Below are 19,768 nucleotides of genomic sequence, written 5' to 3' on the forward strand. Positions count from 1 at the left end.
CAAGGCCAGACTGGATAACGTGTGCACTGCCTGGATCAACAGGACCCTAAGAGCCTTCATCAGGAACTCAATGGTGATGTGGTGTGCAACACTAGAGGCCTAGTTCAAGTACATAACACAAGTCACCATCAAGAACATCTACCAAGGAGATGCTCTGTCCCCACTACTGTTCTGCATAGGCCTTAACCTCCTCAGTGAAATCATTGACAAGACTGGCTACAGATACTGAATACGGAACGGAGCAGTTGTCAGCCACCTCCTGTAGATGGATGACATCAAGCTGTATGCCAATAGTGAACGAGACATCGATTCACTGATCCACACCACCAGGATATACAGCAATGACATCGCAATGTCGTTCGGACTGGAGAAGTGTAGTCTGATGATAACAAAGAGAGGGAAGGTAGTCAGAACTGAGGGGATCAAACTACCAGAAGGCAACATTGCAGACATAGAGAACAGCTACAATTAACTGGGGTACACACAGGCAAATGGGTACCACGAAGAGGCCAGTAGGAAAGTTGCAACCACCAAGTACCTGCAGAGGGTCAGGCAAGTCCTGAGGAGTCAGCTGAATGGTAAGAACAAGATCAGCAGAACAGCAGTGGGGACAGAGCATCTCCTTGGTAGATCCCGCACTTGATGGTGACTTGTGCTATGGGCTTGGAGTTGGCCTCTAATGTTGTACGCCATATATATATATATATATATATATATATATATATATATATATATATATATATATATATATATATACACACATATATATATATATATATATATTAGTGCTGTCAATAGATTAAAAAAAATTAACTAACTAATCTCACAATTTTCTGTTATTAATTGCGATTAATCTCAATTACTTTATTAATAGCCTGGCTCCAATTACATTTTTTTTATTCTTTATATTTTAAGATTGTAACAGACATTTATGCAACACAATGAAGTAAATGCAGAATAAACACAAAGAATGTATGCTGAAATTCAAAGAGAATTTTAATAGTTTCCATCAATCTTTAACACAGTGAAAACTTACAAAAAACCTTTAAGGCCATCAACAGTGACTGAACCCAGGCCTACAGGTTAAAGTGAATATCATAACAATAAAGGGTGCACAAAACTCAGTATTTAAAACACAAAAAGACACAGCTGAAAACCCAGAATGTTGAACATTTTTCACTTCAAAGGAGCAATCTGGATTAGTCCTTCTTTGCACTCAGCCAGTTACTGAGGCAGACTATTCTGTTTACATTGTCTGATGACAAAGAAGCACGCTTCTTTTGAATGATGTGACCTGAGAGTGAGAATAATCTCTCACAAGGCACTGTGGTTGTAGGGGTTGACAGGTACTTGCGTGCAATAGGTGCCAGCCTGGCATGTGCTCCTTCTCTCTTTAACCACCACTGTAGTGGACACTCTCCTATGTCAATTTTGGGCTCTGCTTTGTACAGATTCAGACAGCAGTCTATAGCATCTTCCTCTTCCTCTGTATCTGAATCAGGAGAACCCAGCAAGCAGATGGACATCTTGCTCTTCTTTGGTGAGGGTTCCTCTGTTGTCTGAACAGATGGTTGGTGTGCATCCGTCTCTGACATCAGAAGGTCATGTACTGATGCCCACACCTCTCTTCTTTCATCTTTGGAAAGGCATTTAAGGTCTTTAAACCTGGGATCAAGGGCAGTAGCGATCTTCAGCCATGTGAGATTGCTGCTGTCCCTCCGCTGAGCTAGGTCTGTGGTAAAAATCTTCTTAAACCTCAAAACGTAGACTGGGTCATCATCTGAGGGCTCCATAATCCTGAACAAATGACACAAGGCTGGCAACACCATGGAACAAGAGACATACCGCTCTCCCCCCAGCAGTTCGGTAACATATCTGCAATAGAAAGATCAAGTCTGTATTTTTCTATTAATCACACAGAGACAAACATAAAAACTACATATGAAAATACACAGAGAGGTGGAGGTGGAGAACATACTTGAAAACAAAGCTAGAATGCAAAGATAGACACACAATCATGAGAAACAAAATGTATTTACCTGCAAGGTTCCAGTAGTTCCTCCAGCTTTTGCAGTCTGTCAAGCTCCTGGTCAGTCAACATAGTCACCTTGCTGTTTTGTTGAGTCAGGATGGTGGTCAGCCCAAATTTGTTTCTCTGGATCCGCTTGATCATCTCTAGGGTGGAGTTCCATCTTGTTGGAACGTCCTGAACAAGCGGTTCTGTTTGATGTCCATGTGCAGCTTGCTGTGCCTTTAATTCCTGAGCGTTTGCTGGACTATGCTTAAAATGTCCAACAATCTTGCGACATTTGGCCAGAGCCCTTTCAAATGCGCTGTCATTAAGAGAAACTGTGACCGTTCTTTGCAGAATGTGGGCCATGCAGGGCATGTGTTCAAATGGAAGTAGTCTGGCGGCTGCAACCATGTTACGAGCACTGTCGGTGCCAAGCGTGGTTACCTTGTCCTTGATTTTCCATTCGTTTGCAACATTCAGAAAATGGTCAGCACACGCCTCAGCATAGTGTCTCTCTTCAGTTTTACTCACTGTTAGTGCAAATGATTGCATAGTCCAGTCGTTATCAATAAAATGCGCCATGACCCCCAAGTAATTATCGTTGTTCACCGAAGTCCAGTGGTCTCCGGTGAGAGCGACATTCCTTACTTGCACAAGCTTGCTGGACTGCTGAGCCCTCTGGTCCCCATACAAAGTGTGCAGTCTCGACACAATGGTTCCTCTCGAGGGCAGATTGTAACACTCATCTCCTGATGCAGCACGAATGACTTCTCTCAGTCCATCATCTTCTACTATGCTAACTGGTCGGCAGTTTTTAGCTATCCAAACAACCAAGGAATTGGTTACCTTTTCTCTCACATTTTTTGTTATTCGTCCACAAGCACCATACTCCTGAAGCGTAGACTGGCGAGGTCCCGTAGAGGTGGATTCAGTTGGGTGTTTTGCTCTCAGGTGATACGCCAGTGATGAACTGCTTCTGTGGTACTTGAATTCAGCTTTGCAAATTGTGCATCTTACTCTCGTTTTGTCCAACAAGCCATCAGGCAACTTCTTAAAGAGAAACTTTCCACCCAAAAGTCCGTCCTCGTCCATGCTTGCGTGTGTTAGCTAGTGTTAGCTAGATAGTAGCATGGTGTCACTTCTTCTTCTAATCATTTCTGTCAGGCCAAACGCCAGCATAGCACACTGTTGCCCCCTCCTCCAGAGGTGCTCATGAATTTAAAGGTCTTAGATTACAGGAAATTAATAAAAAAACAAAATCAGCGTTAAATTTTTTTAATGCATTAAACATTTCGCGTTGATCTAAACAATTAACGCGATAATTTTGACAGCACTAATATATATATATATATATATATATATATATATATATATATATGTATATAGAGAGAGAGAGAGAGAGAGAGAGAGAGGTAGATATGGTGTAACAAATGCGTGTTACAAAGTTTATATGGTTTTCCATTGGGTCCTTTCTCGGGCCAGGTACTTTTTTTAGTACCTACTCAGCCAAAGCAATTCAGTTATTCAGTCAATCTGAAAATGTAATGTCAACAGATTGCATTCCACCGATTGGCTAGTCAGTTTTGTCACTCGATGACTCATGAGAGCATGTCATTCACAAAAATCAAATCCTCAAAGCCTGTCTCCAAATCTGACAAAAAGCTATAGACCACACAGCAGGTCTACCATCGCCTCAAGTTTCTCCAGTGTGATGTTGTGCTTTTGTTGTATGCAAAATGGGACTTTTAGTAGTATTGCTGTAATGACCTTGCACACATAGGCAGTACTTGATTGTAATGAAAAACAATTTAACTGAGTTGGGTCGAGCCGAGAAGGTTGTAATGGAAAAGATACATTAGCTCATGTCCTCTTAAAGCACAAACAGTAGATAGTAGCAGCATGCTCCCTTTCGGTTATGTAAATGGTCAAGTTCTTGTTGAGCCGGGCAACACATAATTGTGACTAACATAAGAATTTATTTGTTCCTAGGGGTGGACGACAGTAGGAGCCTGGGATTTCAGGCACCGATAGAGGATGAAGAGTATGAATATTTAGAGCAGGAGGAAGGATACACGACAGAGCTGGATTATGTAACAACATCAAGGTTAAAAGACAAGTGCATAAATGTCTACTATGTACAAAAGTATATGTGTTACCTTTTGTATCCCAGCTCCCGTTTTTCCGTGTTTTCCTTAGGTTCTTGACTCAAACAGTTCCGTCTAAGAGGAGAAAAAAACATGGCAAACGTCGAATCAGCAAATCACAAAATTGCATAGATCTCAAAATCCGCATATTGGAAAACCCAAACATTGAAGTGCTTTCAAATACTGGTAAGTCTAAAGCAAACGTGATGTGAAATTTAAATGTTAAAAACAGAATGAAAACACCTCAGTACACATGAAACTCTGGAGCAGATGTGGAAGATTTCACTGTGATTGATTCAGTGTTCCTCTGTGTTCTAGTGTTTCGGATGTACCGGCTTCACAAGCTGAAGGTTCGTCGTGGTTTGAAGGAAGCTGACTTCCTGAAACTACTCAGGTCTACCTTCCCTCAGCTGGCTGGAGATGAACCTTTTGACCTTTTCTTATATTGCAACCTCAAGAAACTGAAACCTCTGCAAGTAGACTCTGTGACACCAGAGGAAATCATCAGAGTTTCTCGGGGATCTACCCTCTACATACGACTGCAGGTACTGTGCTGAGAAGATTTAACTGATCTCAACAGCGTTACCAAAGATTACAACACATTGACAACTTGATTTGAGAAGAAAATTCCGACCTTCTGTAAAACAGAAAGAAGATGCTGATGAAGATCATGAAGATCTTCCATCCACTGAGACAGACACCCATATAAATCTCAGAATCCGCATCCTGGAAAAGCGAAAGATTAATGTTTTGTCAAAACAAGGTAAGTCTAAAGCAAACATGATGTGAAATTTAGATGTTTCTGCTATAAAAATGCAGCACATGTAAGCCGTATATCACCTTGTTACCTACTAGGTAAGTTCTGAAGTGCTTTTCACCCTTTTACCTGCTCGGAGATCGGTCTATTAAACACAGGTGAAGCTGATGGTCTCCACCACACCTCTATACCAAAAACAGTCATTTGCACCTTGTAAATCACAATTGTTGATGCCAGTAATGCTCGAGAGCAGCTGAAACCCTGGTCAGGACCAATGTTCCCTCTAAGCTGAGTACTGCGTACAGAAAATCTAGGTTGCGCGCAAAAAAAAAATCTAACCTGAATTGAAATTAAAGTAAATATTTTAACAATTCTGTCTTTTGCAGTGTTAGTAAGTGACTGGCTGCTCCCGTATGGGGTTAGACTGATGCCACCTTATCCCATAGTCCAGCCAATAATGCGATTCACATTCGTATATACGCAGCTAATCAACATCGCTAACAGGCTATGACAGCGTCCTTATGTGTCGACACCGGTGTTTTAGCTAGCAAAGTGGCGTGACTGATGTGGCGTGAAGCCACGTTAGTGTATAACCATTGGAGATGTGAGCAGGACAGACAGAACAATTGACGGAACAAGTGTGGACTTTATACCAGTTTTTAAATTGTGTTGATAGGCCACGTAAAACCAGAGTTATGACAAAAATATCTGCAATGTTTGGTTTTCTTCCTGAATATTATCATTGTTTATATTTACTGCGGGAAGAAATGGTAAAAACTGCGTTTTATAAGGAAAACGCTCGAAAGCACTCTCCACCTGTGAGCAAAGACAAAACCAAAAAGCCCCCACCCTTTCCCATTCGTCGAAAAATGTACCATGTCGACCAATCAAAACATGATATGGCAATATGGCATTTAGTGGTTTAGGAATGGGGGGGCATCAAATTTGATGCAGAACAGCTGACTGTTCCGTAAATAGTTTGAAATGTTTTTTTAAAAAAATGCCTTAGTTGCATTTTTAGGTAAACAGTTGCAAAAAACTTTGTTTGCAAAACTCAGTAACTTTTTTGAAGAAGTAACTATATAATTAACTGCCCGACATCAACTGTATTTTGCAGACAGAGCGTTACAGGACTATCTCCCAGACCAGACTCATACCCATAATACAAGTCAGAGCTTGTATGTAAATGTAAATGCTATAATTTGATTATTTTAATAAACCATGTAACTTGGATGGATTCGATGCTGGCATGACCACAGTGCACACGTCTGATGTCGCTCACAATGGTCCAAGGGATCGCTCAGGGAGTTTGTGTGTTCGCTCAGACACATGAAAAATTAGAGGGAACATTGGTCAGGACACATATACCGTTTGTGCTGCCTCCCTGCACTCTACATGGACATCTTCATCTTTCTGCACTACTCCCTGGTCTAAGAATTGTAACATATTAATAAAGAAATATGTACTATAATACCAAGAATATTTTCATTATAAAACACAATGAAAACACCTCAGTACACATGAAACTCTGGAGCAGATGTGGAAGATTTCACTGTGATGATTGGAACATTAGGAGCCCATGTCACCACTGGTACCTCCAAACTGTGAAAGCAGATTCCAGATTCAATTGGAAAGTAGTATCAGACGAACATTTAGTGAAAGTACAACAGGAAAGTGATGATTTCTTTCTCCTAATACTGGAAAAATTGAACTGATCTCTCAGCGTTCCTCTGTGTTCTAGTGTTTCAGACGTGCCCGCTTCACAAGCTGAAGGTTCATCGTGGTTTGCAGGAAGCTGACTTCCTGAAACTACTCAGGTCTACCTTCCCTCAGCTGGCTGGAGATGAACCTTTTGACCTTTTTTTAAGGGCCAAGCACAACAAACTTAAACCTCTGAAAGGAGACTCTGTGACACCAGAGGAAATCATCAGACTTTCTCGGGGATCTACCCTCTACATACAACAGTCACTGTGTCCAGAAGATTTAAGACTTAAGATCCGCATCCTTGAGGACCCTAAGATTGATAAGATCACAAATATAAGTAAGTTTAAAGCTTTTAACCTTCAAAGATCTTTGGAAGGATTTGATGCCGTTAACGTTTTCTACCTCTTATTAGCTCCTTAACTTGATTTAGAGGCTTTGCATGTCTCAAGAGTCCAACGTACTAGTCATCCAGCTCTCTGTGCAGGTTTGCTGAGTTACCCGTTTATTAGTTGATTCAGGAAAACATGTCTTCTAACTTGTCGATGACTGAAACTGCTCTGACTGTAGTCACACTACCCGCTGTCTTAAAAAACCTCGTAACATTATAAAAGATACCTCACACTCTGGCCACTCCCTGTTTGAACTGTTGCCCTCGGGCCGACGGTACAAAGCAATCAGCGTAAGGACAAACAGACTCAAACACAGCTTTTACCAAATCAGAAAAATATGTCTTGATGCTGCTACTAAAAAATGTCCATCACGCTACTCCTGAAGTGATCTATGCACTGACTGAGGCATGTGTGTGGGGATTGATTTTATTTTACAAATTTTATTTAAAGTTTACATTTGTATGGATGATGCATTGATCAGAGATCAATTCTAATTTCGTTCTACCTGTGACAATGACAAAAAAGACATTCTGATTCTGACTTTGTGAGCTTCTCTGTTTTCTCTCAGTGTGTCAGAATCACCCGTCTCATGAGCTGAATGTTCCTCGTGGTCTTCAGGAGGCTGACTTCCTGGCTCTGCTGAGGTCCACTTTCCCTCAGCTGGCTGCTGGTGAACCTTTTACCATCTTAATTGGTCGCAACCACGATCTAATTCCTCCAAGAGTGGAGAGTATGACTGCAGAAGAGATCTGCAAGAACAGGACTAGGAATCCTGGTATTTACATCCGACTGAAGGTACTGCAAGAACCAATTTAACATCAGGGTGAAAACATTGTTTAAATGTAGAGCATGTTGTTCTGAATAAAAAATCAGATAAAAAAACTATTCTTTTACTTTTTGGTGGAAATTTAGGGTCCAGAGAAAAGGTCTCTACAGAGAGAAGATGCTACCGCTGCTGAACTTCCTCCACCCAGCCTGGATCCAACCACACTGACCACTGAGTGAGTCAAAGAAAAGAGTAAGCTGCTGCTGTTAGAGTTTGTTATTTATGTCAACAGTTCAATCCAATTTTGTTCTTTTCCCCCAGAGTTGAGTCTGAGAAACCTCAGATCAGTCAATCAGACACCCACGTGCATCTCAAGGTCCACATTGTGGAGGACCCTCAGATGGATACCATCTCGCCCAATCGTAAGTTCAAAGCCTTTTAATTTATCTGTCCAGTACAATATTCAGTTATCACCACTGTGATCACATGCTGAGCTGAAATAATAAAGAGTAGCCGAGCATAGCTCCTAGGGTGGTCAGGACACATTTGTGACTATGAGGTCCTTTGTAGAGCTCTGTAGGCATGCTGCTGGATGGTTTGGGAAGCTTGTGATGACCTGAGTTTGGACCAGTTTGTCAAAGCACTTCATGATTACTGGAGCACGAGCCACTACACAGCAGTCATTCAGAATGCTGATGGTGGTCATTTTTTGGTAGTGGTACCGTGATAGAGGATTTCAAGCAAGGCTGTCAGTGGTAAGGCTTAATGTTGGGGACATGGTCTCTTTGACTGACAGGTGGCTGTAGCTGCTTCCTGAACCTCAGCTGGACCTCTGGATTGTGTTTGTGCTCTTGGAGCCTTTTGGACCATTTTAATGCAAATATCTGATAAATATTGTAGTTGCTTTGCAGCTGATAACAGACTGTCTAAGACGTCTGAGCTCTTGTTTTTTGAATGAAATTGTCAGGTTTTGGTGTGATGCTCCCTGTTAGCTGGCAACTTAGCACTCTTTCCTGTTTTATCCCAGTGTTTCAGAATTACCTGCCTCATGAGCTGCAGGTTCCTCGAGGTCTTCAGGAGGCTGACTTCCTAGCTCAGCTGAGGTCAACCTTCCCTCAGCTGGCTGCTGCTGAACCTCTGGAGCTCCTGATATCTAATGACGACAAGATACTAGAGCTTCTAAATATGGAGTCACTGACAACTGAGGAGATCAAAGAGGCTGTCCAGTCAACTGGGAGTGCTACCCTCTTTGTTCGATTGAAGGTACTGTGTCAGATTCAGCATTTCTGCCTTTGTAGATTTTTCTTTTGTCCTTCTTAATCCCTCCACATGGCATTGTCAGAAACCATTAATTACAAAACCCATGCTAAATAAAAACTATAAAACTTTCCAGGCCTCAGAGGATGTTCAGGATGATGTGAATAAGCTTGATGGTGCTGAAGACTCTTCATCCTTTTCTGAACAAACCACACTGCACAGGAGGTAAGTGATTAATAAAAAACGGTAAAATTGGAGAATGAAAACACAGTTTCATAGCATTTATTATGTTGCATTTTGGAAATGGACAGTGACAAATGGACTGATTCCTATATAGCGCTTTTCTTCTCTCCTGGAGTACTCAAAGCGCTGTTTACAACATTCCTCATTCACCCACTCACACAAGGACTTCTAACCTCAAGTACAATCTAACCAACATTCACACTCCAGTTGACGCATCGGAGGGCAACTTGGGGTTAGTATCTTTCCCAAGGATATTTGGCATACAGACTGGGGAAGCAAAGGTTCGAACCACCAACCTTCCAATCAGTAGCTGATCTGCTCTACCACCACAGCCCCATTTTTCCCCACCCTGCCCTGCCCCGAAGATGGTAGTTTGACCCATCTTCAATCTTATGGGTTAGAAACCGTTTTGAAGATGAAGATGAAAGAAGTTACATCTTGGAGAAAGAATGAAGAGGGCTGCATTGGTGTGGCCAAAAAACATATTCTGCAATGTTCTCCCTTGAGACATTGCTGTAGAAAACCGGCTTACCTCTGGTCTCAAAGGTGTTCAGAAACAGTAAAGATCAAAAAACACAATAAGTTTTCTCCTGGTTGCACTCCTACCTGGTGTGCTGTCTTCTGGCTTTAATATTTTGAGCTGTTTGATATTTCCTGTTGTAGGGGTAGACTAGGGCTGCCAAAACTATTATTTTGATAGTCGACTAGCAACCGATTATTTTTGCAATTAGTCGACTAATCAAATCGTGCATCTATTGGATGTATACCGTACAGCTTATTGCATCAGCATGTGTCTGCTCTTATATAACTATCATTAGCTTACAGTAGAGCTGGGTGATATAAGATTTTTTCATATCACGATATGTTTTTTTCATTTCAGGCGATAACGATATCTATCACGATATCAGCCAAATAACTATATTTGTAAGATTTAAATGTGCCGTTGCTCACAAGTAAAATGTGAAATAATCAGCAGCTTGTTTTTATTTAAATATTTATTTCCCATAATAAGTTCATCCATTAAGCGGACGCGAATGGATGGATGAAGTTCAACAGGGTAGATGTCTGACAAAAGCCGAATGACGAATTAGCGCTTCCAGTCAGAGACTGAGGCTACGTCCACACGTACACGGGTATTTTTGAAAACGGAGATTTTCCGTTTTCGTTTTAAAAAATAATCCCGTCCACACATAAAGGCAGAAATGAAGGTAAACGCTGCTATGAACATGCCAAAGCAGCAGGTGGAGCTAGATTCCTAACCGTGCAGAAATGTTGGCCAATCAGAAGTCTAGAAGCCTCGGTGGGAAAAGTAAACAAAGCTGGGGCATAGAAGCAGAACCGAGTCGTATGTGTGGAGGGACAGTAACTGTGTGTATATGTAAGCATTTAAACACTGCAGAGAGTAGAATTAACAGTAACAGTATTGTAGAAATTCATTTCACCGAAACAATAACGTGGCGCACAGTGTGACGCATGCACCAGTTTATTGTATTTCCAGACTTGCTTTCGGCACAACTTACAGTGCACGCTACTCTATTTTTTGTCAGACTTGAAATAGCCGAAATACCTTCACACTACAGAACTTCTATGGCTCTTCCGTTCGACAATCTCTCCGGCATTGGAACCATCATCTGTTTTCTCTTCGGTAACCTTCGGTCACGCTTGGTTGATTTTTCTAGTCGGCACACTCATTTCCTCCATTACCCGGGCGGTACGGTCGCTGGCTGCTTCCCAAACAAATACACATGTGCGGCTTGGCACTTGTGCTGTACGTAACAAGTCACGCAACATGACGCTGCGGCTGTGATTGGTTCGGCTCTGCGCTACTTAATTTGGATTGGCTGACCTTTTTTTTTTTTTTTTTAAGAGGACAAGAGCGGCGAGGTCTATCGCGATAGTTTAATTTCTCTATCGAGTAAAAGTTATATCGCGATACATATCGTTATCGTTCTATCGCCCAGCGCTAGCTTACAGCTTGAAGTGTTTAAGGTATGTGCTAACTTAAAATAAAGACAAGATGATAGTTTATTAAACCTTTAATGAAATTTGCAGATTGTCTCAGTGGAGTTTAATAAACTCAGCCGTCTGCTTCTCGCTCCCTAAAATTTAACAGGACATTGGAGTAAATTCTCGACCATCTCACACTTCTGTTTAATCAGTTTTCTATTTGACGTTTATTCAGCTGTGTGAAGACTATAACTTTAATCTCAACCAAACTGATTTACTCAGGAACAAATAAAAAACACTGAAAAAATCCAAACAATGACATTTTTAAGTTATCTAAGTGACTTATATATGTTTAACCTGAGTAGCAAAAGACCGCGGGGGAGTCGAAAATGATGTGCCGGGGGTTGACTGTTCTCGCTGGCTCTAGTGAGTCTTGACCTCCTGGTCAGCTATCGAGCTGGTGCGTAACAGGTGTCTCCGAAAACGTCGGAGCACTTTTGCAAATATGTGATGTCTTGGTAAATTGAGCAGATATTTGAAGCTTACACAGCTACATTCTCGCCTGAAAATATCTTAAAAGTTTGTTACTCTTACACTCTTTCTGGGTTGTCTGTGAAGGTTCTCAGTCATCCAGGTCATCGTAGTCAAAGGAGCTTGTAAAGAAAAGCGTCTGGACTTCTTTAAGTTGCTTGAAGACGTTTCACCTCTCATCCGAGAAGCTTCTTCAGTTCTAAGGTCAAATGGTGGCGAGTCCCAGATTTTCAGGGTTGCAAAATAAACCTTTAAGATATTTTTAGGCGAGAATGTAGTTTTGCGACCCAGAAAGAGTAATATTAAAACTAAGTAGCTGCTGCCGTTGTTGGAAACTGGGCCGCGCTATGAATTCTGGGATAGGTTGGGCCACGAAGGATACACCCGACCCATCAATCAAATCTAGGGAAAAAGAGGGTGGATTTTTTTGGCCATATTTCGAGGAGTCTTCGAATTTGGACACCCTTCGTCGCGTTAAACGACTTACCTACTACTTACTTCTGCGTCTTTCAGAATCTTACAAAACTTCCAACGACGTGTCGACTTTTAAATTACTTGTCGATGATTTTTATAGTCAACATAAGCGTGACTCCTCAGCAGTGGTGATCTGCAACTTAAAGTGATGTACAGAATGAAAAATGAACTATCTGGAAGTTGTTGTTCACTCATATCATATCAAACCTTGAAATACAGGCTTCCTTAAAAAGATTGATTAAATGATTGATTGAAAACTTTGAGCAGCTCCAGTGCTGGATGGCAGATGTTATGTTAGCAGAGTTTTGCTGCTATTGTTTCTTTTCATTGCTATTGAATGCAACCTGATCTTTGCCCAGAGAGTAATGAAACATTATGATTACCGCTCCATTTATCAGGTATGGCATCACTGGCAAGATGTGGCGTCATCACTTCTTTTCCTCTTATACTAGACTATGGGTATATGGATGATAGGTAGCTGTTTAAGATACAAAGGTGTATTATAAGACATGATGGTCTGAACACTGCTGATTAGCATGCTAGCTGGCATGCTAATCAGCAGTGGATGTAAAATGTAGACATGTTTAATATTTCTATTTTTAACATTCTGTTGATATTATTGATTATATTATAAGTTAATTTTTGCGTGTTTTGATCTTAAAGTATGTATTGACAATTGTCAATTGTTTTCAAGCTAATTTGCGAATCTGATTTGAGAAAGGCAGTCAGGTTTGCCAAACTGCACAGCTGCTAATGATAACCTTTATGCAGGAAGCATTAGTTATTCCATTTATTCTTAAATGGAAACAGAGATGCTGGATTGCTAACCCACTATTAAAACTCCTGTTTCTAAACGAGATGCTGAATGTGAACCAAGATTGTTCCAGATTACATTGACTTTTATTCAACACTGACTACCAATTTAGCTACTGAAGAATCATTTCATGGAAATGTGTGTTTAAATGTTCAGTCTATTCTGTCTTGGAGGAAAACATTTTCATGAGTGTCGTGGATCTTTTTTCTCACAGTAATGAAAGGAAACCCTTGGATGAAGACCTGAAGGATATCATCCTCAGAGCTTTGCCATTAATTTCTGAAGACACTCAACAGTCATTGATTCATAAGCTGTTAAGTGATGGAGTGGAGTCTACCCAGGACCTAAAATTTGTCATTGAAGATGATATTGCTGACTTGCTGCCTCCCCTTCAATTACAGACACTCCTGGAAGCATTTAAAAATGGTAATGTTGACGTAAATACACTATTTTTTCTATACAATGTTATAGTAGTATATCTGATAATTTCTAACAGCCTTTTTCTTAAAATATATATTCCCTGAACACTAAATCCGTCAGTACAGCGAAATGGTAAAATTGTACTGAAAGTTTTTAAAACTGTTTTTTACTTCTGTTAACTTATTTTGTCATTCTAACACTGCTGGTTTCCCCACTGAGTGCTACAGCCAAGTGTCTGTGTTTTTTACCAAAACCTTTTAATATGATGCAGCTCTTGATCCATCCATTATGTGATGTTTATCTGGGTTCACATCAGGGGCAGCAGTCTGAACCGGACCTGCATGAATGGGTCTTTAGTAGTGCTTAGACATTTATCTAACAAGCAAACGATCCTTGATTCAATCCCAGAAAGAGACACAAATCCCTTGGGAGCTCCAGGAATAGAATCAGGATGAAAAATCTGCCAAATAAAACATCAACTACCTGTGTGGTGACCCTCTGTGGCTGAGGGAGCTTTTCACAGCGACTGCCAGCGACTTCCAGAGACTACTGGCAACCACCCTGTTGACTGTTAGATAGATGTCTAGGTTTTTCTGACCAAGGCCTTAGAGATATAATGAGTAACTTGGCTATTCAGAGGGGTATCTATCTGGATGGAGGCGCTACTCCGTTAAAAAAAAAAACAGTTAAGGGGGATTCATTATGTCTATGGAGCCTCAGATCCTAGGGAAAATCAGAACCTTCTGGTGAGATTTTTGCTAGTATTTGTATTCTCATGTTCCTGGTTTGGTTGTTGATAAAAGGCTAGTGGGGTATTGTCTTCATTCTGGACACCAAAGTTTGTGAATATGATAACTTGGAAACAGGGTGACATAGGCGCATCTACTAAAAATCCTGGATTAGTTCAATTTCCAGTTAAATTGAACTCACCGTTAGAGGTCAAGTTTTCTGAAAACCTTAAGAATCCATAACTCAAGAACAAGGAGATGTAGGGTTTAGAAAATTATACCATAGGAGGAGGATACTGGGAGGCTCAGGGGTCGGACTGACGGTCGGCAGTATTTAAAAAAATATATATATTATTAACTTATTTTAAGCTCACCCTTGTATAAGAGACAATTGAGCTCACTGTGTGTTTTTTTCCCTTTCCTTTTCAGAGACAGACCTGGTTACTTTGGACCTGCCAGTGATTCCTTCCTCTAGCTCACTGCTCAGCAGTCCTGCAGCGTCACCTTGCTCCACTTCATCTGGTGTACTCCCACTCTCAAATCAAGAACATGACAACTCAGAAAGCTGCGGGCAAACCACCCTTTTCAGAAAACATTGGGCAGAGACGTTCCAGGTGCCCTGGGACCTCATGCCAATGGAAATTCAAGCAGCGGTTGCTGAGGGCAAGAGACCATCCCCTGCAGCAAGGAGACAGATGGTTAGAATTTTAGCAGATGAGATGAGGAAACACGAGCTAAACCCAACACGTGCTCAGTGTGTAACCATCTGCCGAAACATTGTCCGTAAGTACCCTCAGAGCTTTGCTGATCTGTGTGACAACGGTCAGCTGCTGGAAGAGGATTACATCTCGCTTGTGATTCAAATCAAAAACCGAATTGATAACCTGAAACGGACCAGCAACTTTCGCCACAGCCGTTTGTCTGGAATGAAAAGAGGATCCACCAACAATTATGGCTGCGCCAGATTTGAGCCTGGCCTGCTGCCGGAGGAGACAAATGAAACAGTGGAGCGAAAACGCCAGCGACTGGAAGAAATTTACCATCAGGATGGCTCAAGCATGGTAGAAAAAGACGAAGTAAAAGAACTCATGAAAGTAACCTTCTACCTGCAGCGCCGCCAAATAAATGCACTCCCAGTACCGGCTATTAGAGATTTAAGGGGCCGATGGCCTTATCTTTTCACACACAATGGACTTTATACTCATTTCGAGCTGCTCACTGATATCAAAGTGCTTCGCACTCTTGAGGTTGCAATGGAGGAGTGTGGACCAACCATCCTGGAGGTCTTCAGCAAGTCCACTAATCCAGATATCCAATCCATCCTCTCAGTGGGTCCAAAACTTGAACTATCCTTCTGCATCCTGCAACTTCTGATGGCTCACTTCTCCGAACCCCTCGGAGGACTGATTCTTTTTGCAAATGTGAGTTATTTTAGGGTTTTTGATTTCTTCAAAGGTGACACCTGTATCTGTTGTCTCTGTTATTGGGGAAGACAGCAGTTTTATTTGTTTCATGTTTTTGTTAATTAATTTAGTCATAACTCTGTGTCCTAGGCAAATGCCACAGCAGCTGAATTACAGACGACACTCCAACTACCTGCAACTCCTCGACTGATACTCCTCGGTATGACATACATATTTATTTTTTGTTGTTATGATTAGGGATGGGTATCGTTTAGGTTTTATCCGATACCGGTGCCAAATCGGTACTTTTGAAACAGTGCCGGTGCTCAAACGGTGCTCAAACCGGTGCTTAAAGAATGGAGAACACAAAATTGGTCCAAAAACCTCTTATGTTCAGCTGGTTTTTTGTAAAAAGATAACAATGTTAGCCTTTTCTGCAGCTATGGGGCATATATGGTATCACTCTTGGCTGGAAGTAGTGCTTAAACAATGGAAAAAACACAAACTTTGTCCAAAAACCTCTCATGTTTAACTGTTTTCCACTTTTTCTTTGGTCATTTTAGCCTTTTTGGCCAGGGTGAAGGGAGTATCTGCCATCAAACAAGAGGACAGCTGCATGTAGCTATGATGATGTTTGCTAGTTCACCTTACATGCATTAATGTAATAACGTGGTTAGCCTACTCAACGTAAATTACACACGAACAACATTAAACTACTCACGCAGAGAAGAACGGCTGCTGCTGCCATCATCATCCGTCATCATTTCTGCTACACTGGCAGGGCTAGGGGCCAGGACTCTCCTCTTCGTGTTTTTGGGGGATGTTGCATAACAGGCAACCCACCCGCAGTAGATGCGCTCGGTGTGAGGTCTCGCAGCAAGCTATCAAATACGGCGCATTTCTCGGCTTTTAAAAAAACCGCTATGCGTCGCCTGGTGTTTCATCGGATTTGAGGTGTTATCTCCTTTGACAGCATCACAGTATCAGCTTAAAGCACTTGTTGCAGGCTGCTGAGTTTGCATATTTTGCTGTGAAGTACAGCCAGACTTTTGACCGCTTCGCCTTGGACATTTTTAATCTGTAGCTCTGCTCTAACTGAACGTACGTACCTGGGCCCGCCTACTATCCTCGGAAACGTAAAATGATTGGCTAGAAGTGTATCACAGCTCAGGAAAAAAAAAGCACCGAAATAAAGCACCGAAATGTGCGCTGCTTTTCGGTCTGGTTACTACAGTTTATGTCAGAACCGGACACCGGTGCACATCCCTAGTTATGATTGCAAAAGCCAACAGCGTTAAGCATTAAGTGCTTCTTGAGAAGAAAAATAGCCTCACTATAATTTCATAACTCATGACTTATAATGTCATAACAAAGATTTATCTTATTACCCAAGAATCCTGTTACAACAGTGAACGTTCACCCGTTGCCAAATGCTAAAAGTCACAAGAAATTTAGTTCAACTTAAACCGAGATGAGTTAATGAGCCTTCAGTCGACCTAGAGGAGGTCAAATTTTAATTACCGGTTGCCTTTCCCCCCCCCATATTTTTCACCCTGTTTCACTGTTGGCTTCTTTCACTTGCCTTGTCTCTTTTGCACATTTTCCATGCAAACTGCAGTAATCGTCATCCAGTTAGGAAGTCACCAACAGGTCTCCAGAGACTGAAGCTTAAAACAAAAGGCAGAGTCATGCTGACGTTTTTTGGCACCTTCACAGATTGCAGGTTGTTCCTGATCTTGAATTAGAAAATGTTACCCTCACCTGTTTGTCTGCTGTAAAGCATAAATGTGGCACAACTCACATTCAATATGATGATCACTGGAAGACACCAGCTCATAATTTTCTCCATAGCTCCTCTGATATTGGAGGACTCTGTCTGGGCAGTAGAAGTTTTAGCACCTTCAAGTGGTGAAGATTCTCCATTTCCATTTTCTATTTTATTATGATGAAAAAAACACAGGAGACTTTGTATAACTTGCAAATCAAAAAATTGTCAAAGTCAATAAATTAGAAGAAAATCATGTCTTAAAAAACAGCTTCTGCAACAAGCTACTCTTCAGCACCCCAAAGAAAACAAACACAACACAAAAACAAAGCTTATCTAGCTTGCTTTTGCAAGTTGTATGCCCAAAGTTCCCTGTAAATATATGTTCAGTCAACATGAACAATGTTTTATATATTGCCGAGTCATATACACTACACAATCATCGGCATATTAAAATTTTATTTTATGGGCGCGACTCCGGAAGCTGAAGTCACGCTGTGTGACTGGAAAATCTACAGCTTTATTTTCATGCCTAACTGCGAAATTCTGGTCAGATACAGATGTTAAATGTTCTTGACAGGGTATGAGTGATGTACTTGATGGTTCTGTGTGTTTATTAACACATTTGCACTGAAGAAGTATATTGAATAAATAAGCTCATTACCATTTCAGTACTAATGGTGGGATTTTATTTGGATCTTAAGCCGAATCACCGGAAAGCTCCATTCGCCGCTGGATGATCAGTCTTGAGGGGCACATCATTTGCGAGGGCATCCAGCCGACTTTTCTGTCCGGCCTCGCTGCTGTCTTTTCTACTTACTACATCTTCAATCTTCAGTATCAAGACGATGCTGCATGCACACTGGAATTCATTCAAAGGTTAGATGAGTACATTTTCCAGCTGTTAATTTGTGATGTGAGGTCTTTGTGCTAAAAGGCTTGCAAGAACCCGTTCCTGTGTCACTTTGGATCTGACCACACATTTGTTTTTTCCAGGCGATTGATTGGGATAAATCCCGACACAGGCACCAAAGTTCCACAAGGCAAATTCCCGTCAAAGGAGACTGGGAAGTTCACACAGGAAAAGACTTCGCCAGTCAACCCCCAAGTTTTAAAACTGTTAAAGAAACTAATGGATGTGAACCCAGCTGTTTACACCCACACAACCATGTTTCCATCACTTCAGGGGACATCAAACTGACATTCATGTTTGTTTTCGTGGAGAAATCCGAATTTCTGGGGTCTGAAGAACCTCTTGGAGCAACGGCCGACACTTTGGAGCTTGCAGTGTAGTGGCTGGATATCCAGACCAGAACTTTGGGTCCCATGCACTGGTCATAGTCTACATTGTCGGTTTTAAAGAGGTATGATGTCATCAGATTGTTTTGAGAGTGCACTTTGACTAGTGCATTTGTCTTTCATTCTTCATTCGGACTTGCTGCATGCACCAAGTACCAGAAAAGTTTCTGGTGCCACAGATTCTGCAGACTGTTTATACAGATCACCCTTTGCCTTGCTTAAGACTTTGAAATGTGCAAATTCAAAGTGTGAAAGAAACAAGGAACAAATACAACTTTATGCTGTTTTCTTTGTTCGGGTTGACTTATGTTCCCCAATGCAAGCTGCTGTTTTCTAGCAGAAACTCTGAAGTACTATATTTTGTTTACTGTACACCTTTTTTTAAATTACTGTAATTAAAGTTACATTTCTGGGGTAAGATTTGGGCATTGTTTTACATTTCCTGTTTATCTTAGTTCATTGTTTACACACTGACTGCATAAAGGGCCATCTGCAGTACTATGTTTATTTACTATGCAGTACTATGTTTAGTACTATGTTTATTCAGTATGCCACAAAGTTCAAATCCTCTCAGAAGGGTTTGTACAACACGACAGTGATGCAAGCATGCCAAGTCAGCCAGTGGATTCAAACTGAGGATCTTAGTGGAATGAAAAAAAAAGTATATATATACAGGGAGTGCAGAATTATTAGGCAAATGAGTATTTTGTCCACATCATCCTCTTCATGCATGTTGTCTTACTCCAAGCTGTATAGGCTCGAAAGCCTACTACCAATTAAGCATATTAGGTGATGTGCATCTCTGTAATGAGAAGGGGTGTGGTCTAATGACATCAACACCCTATATCAGGTGTGCGTAATTATTAGGCAACTTCCTTTCCTTTGGCAAAATGGGTCAAAAGAAGGACTTGACAGGCTCAGAAAAGTCAAAAATAGTGAGATATCTTGCAGAGGGATGCAGCAGTCTCAAAATTAGTGATGGGCAGATGAAGCTTCATGAAGCACTGAAGCTTTTCATCAATTGGTTCACCCAAGCGCAAAGCTTCATGAAGCTTCATTTGCTCTAGCAGGACACCTACTGGACGTAAAAATATTAGTTGGCATGAATTTGAA

The 19,768-nt window shown here is 41.2% G+C and overlaps 1 protein-coding gene across 1 annotated transcript in view; it reads left to right on the forward strand.

Moving 5' to 3' along the window:
* Nucleotides 1-19,073, forward strand: part of LOC101477648 (uncharacterized) — a 35,061-nt gene extending 15,988 nt beyond the window's left edge. Inside the window, exons 11-25 of the mRNA XM_024800930.2 lie at nucleotides 4,004-4,118; nucleotides 4,211-4,344; nucleotides 4,477-4,703; nucleotides 4,807-4,921; nucleotides 6,657-6,956; nucleotides 7,577-7,803; nucleotides 7,921-8,009; nucleotides 8,096-8,196; nucleotides 8,802-9,037; nucleotides 9,168-9,256; nucleotides 13,255-13,466; nucleotides 14,618-15,609; nucleotides 15,742-15,811; nucleotides 18,061-18,235; nucleotides 18,353-19,073. Coding sequence (XP_024656698.1) covers nucleotides 4,004-4,118; nucleotides 4,211-4,344; nucleotides 4,477-4,703; nucleotides 4,807-4,921; nucleotides 6,657-6,956; nucleotides 7,577-7,803; nucleotides 7,921-8,009; nucleotides 8,096-8,196; nucleotides 8,802-9,037; nucleotides 9,168-9,256; nucleotides 13,255-13,466; nucleotides 14,618-15,609; nucleotides 15,742-15,811; nucleotides 18,061-18,235; nucleotides 18,353-18,557 — 3,287 coding nt within the window. The 3' untranslated portion in view covers nucleotides 18,558-19,073. The remainder of the gene's footprint in view (nucleotides 1-4,003; nucleotides 4,119-4,210; nucleotides 4,345-4,476; nucleotides 4,704-4,806; nucleotides 4,922-6,656; nucleotides 6,957-7,576; nucleotides 7,804-7,920; nucleotides 8,010-8,095; nucleotides 8,197-8,801; nucleotides 9,038-9,167; nucleotides 9,257-13,254; nucleotides 13,467-14,617; nucleotides 15,610-15,741; nucleotides 15,812-18,060; nucleotides 18,236-18,352) is intronic.
* The last annotated feature ends 695 nt before the right edge of the window (nucleotides 19,074-19,768 follow it).

Source organism: Maylandia zebra, linkage group LG3 (genome assembly GCF_041146795.1).
Source record: "Maylandia zebra isolate NMK-2024a linkage group LG3, Mzebra_GT3a, whole genome shotgun sequence".
Taxonomy (NCBI): Eukaryota; Metazoa; Chordata; class Actinopteri; order Cichliformes; family Cichlidae; genus Maylandia; species Maylandia zebra.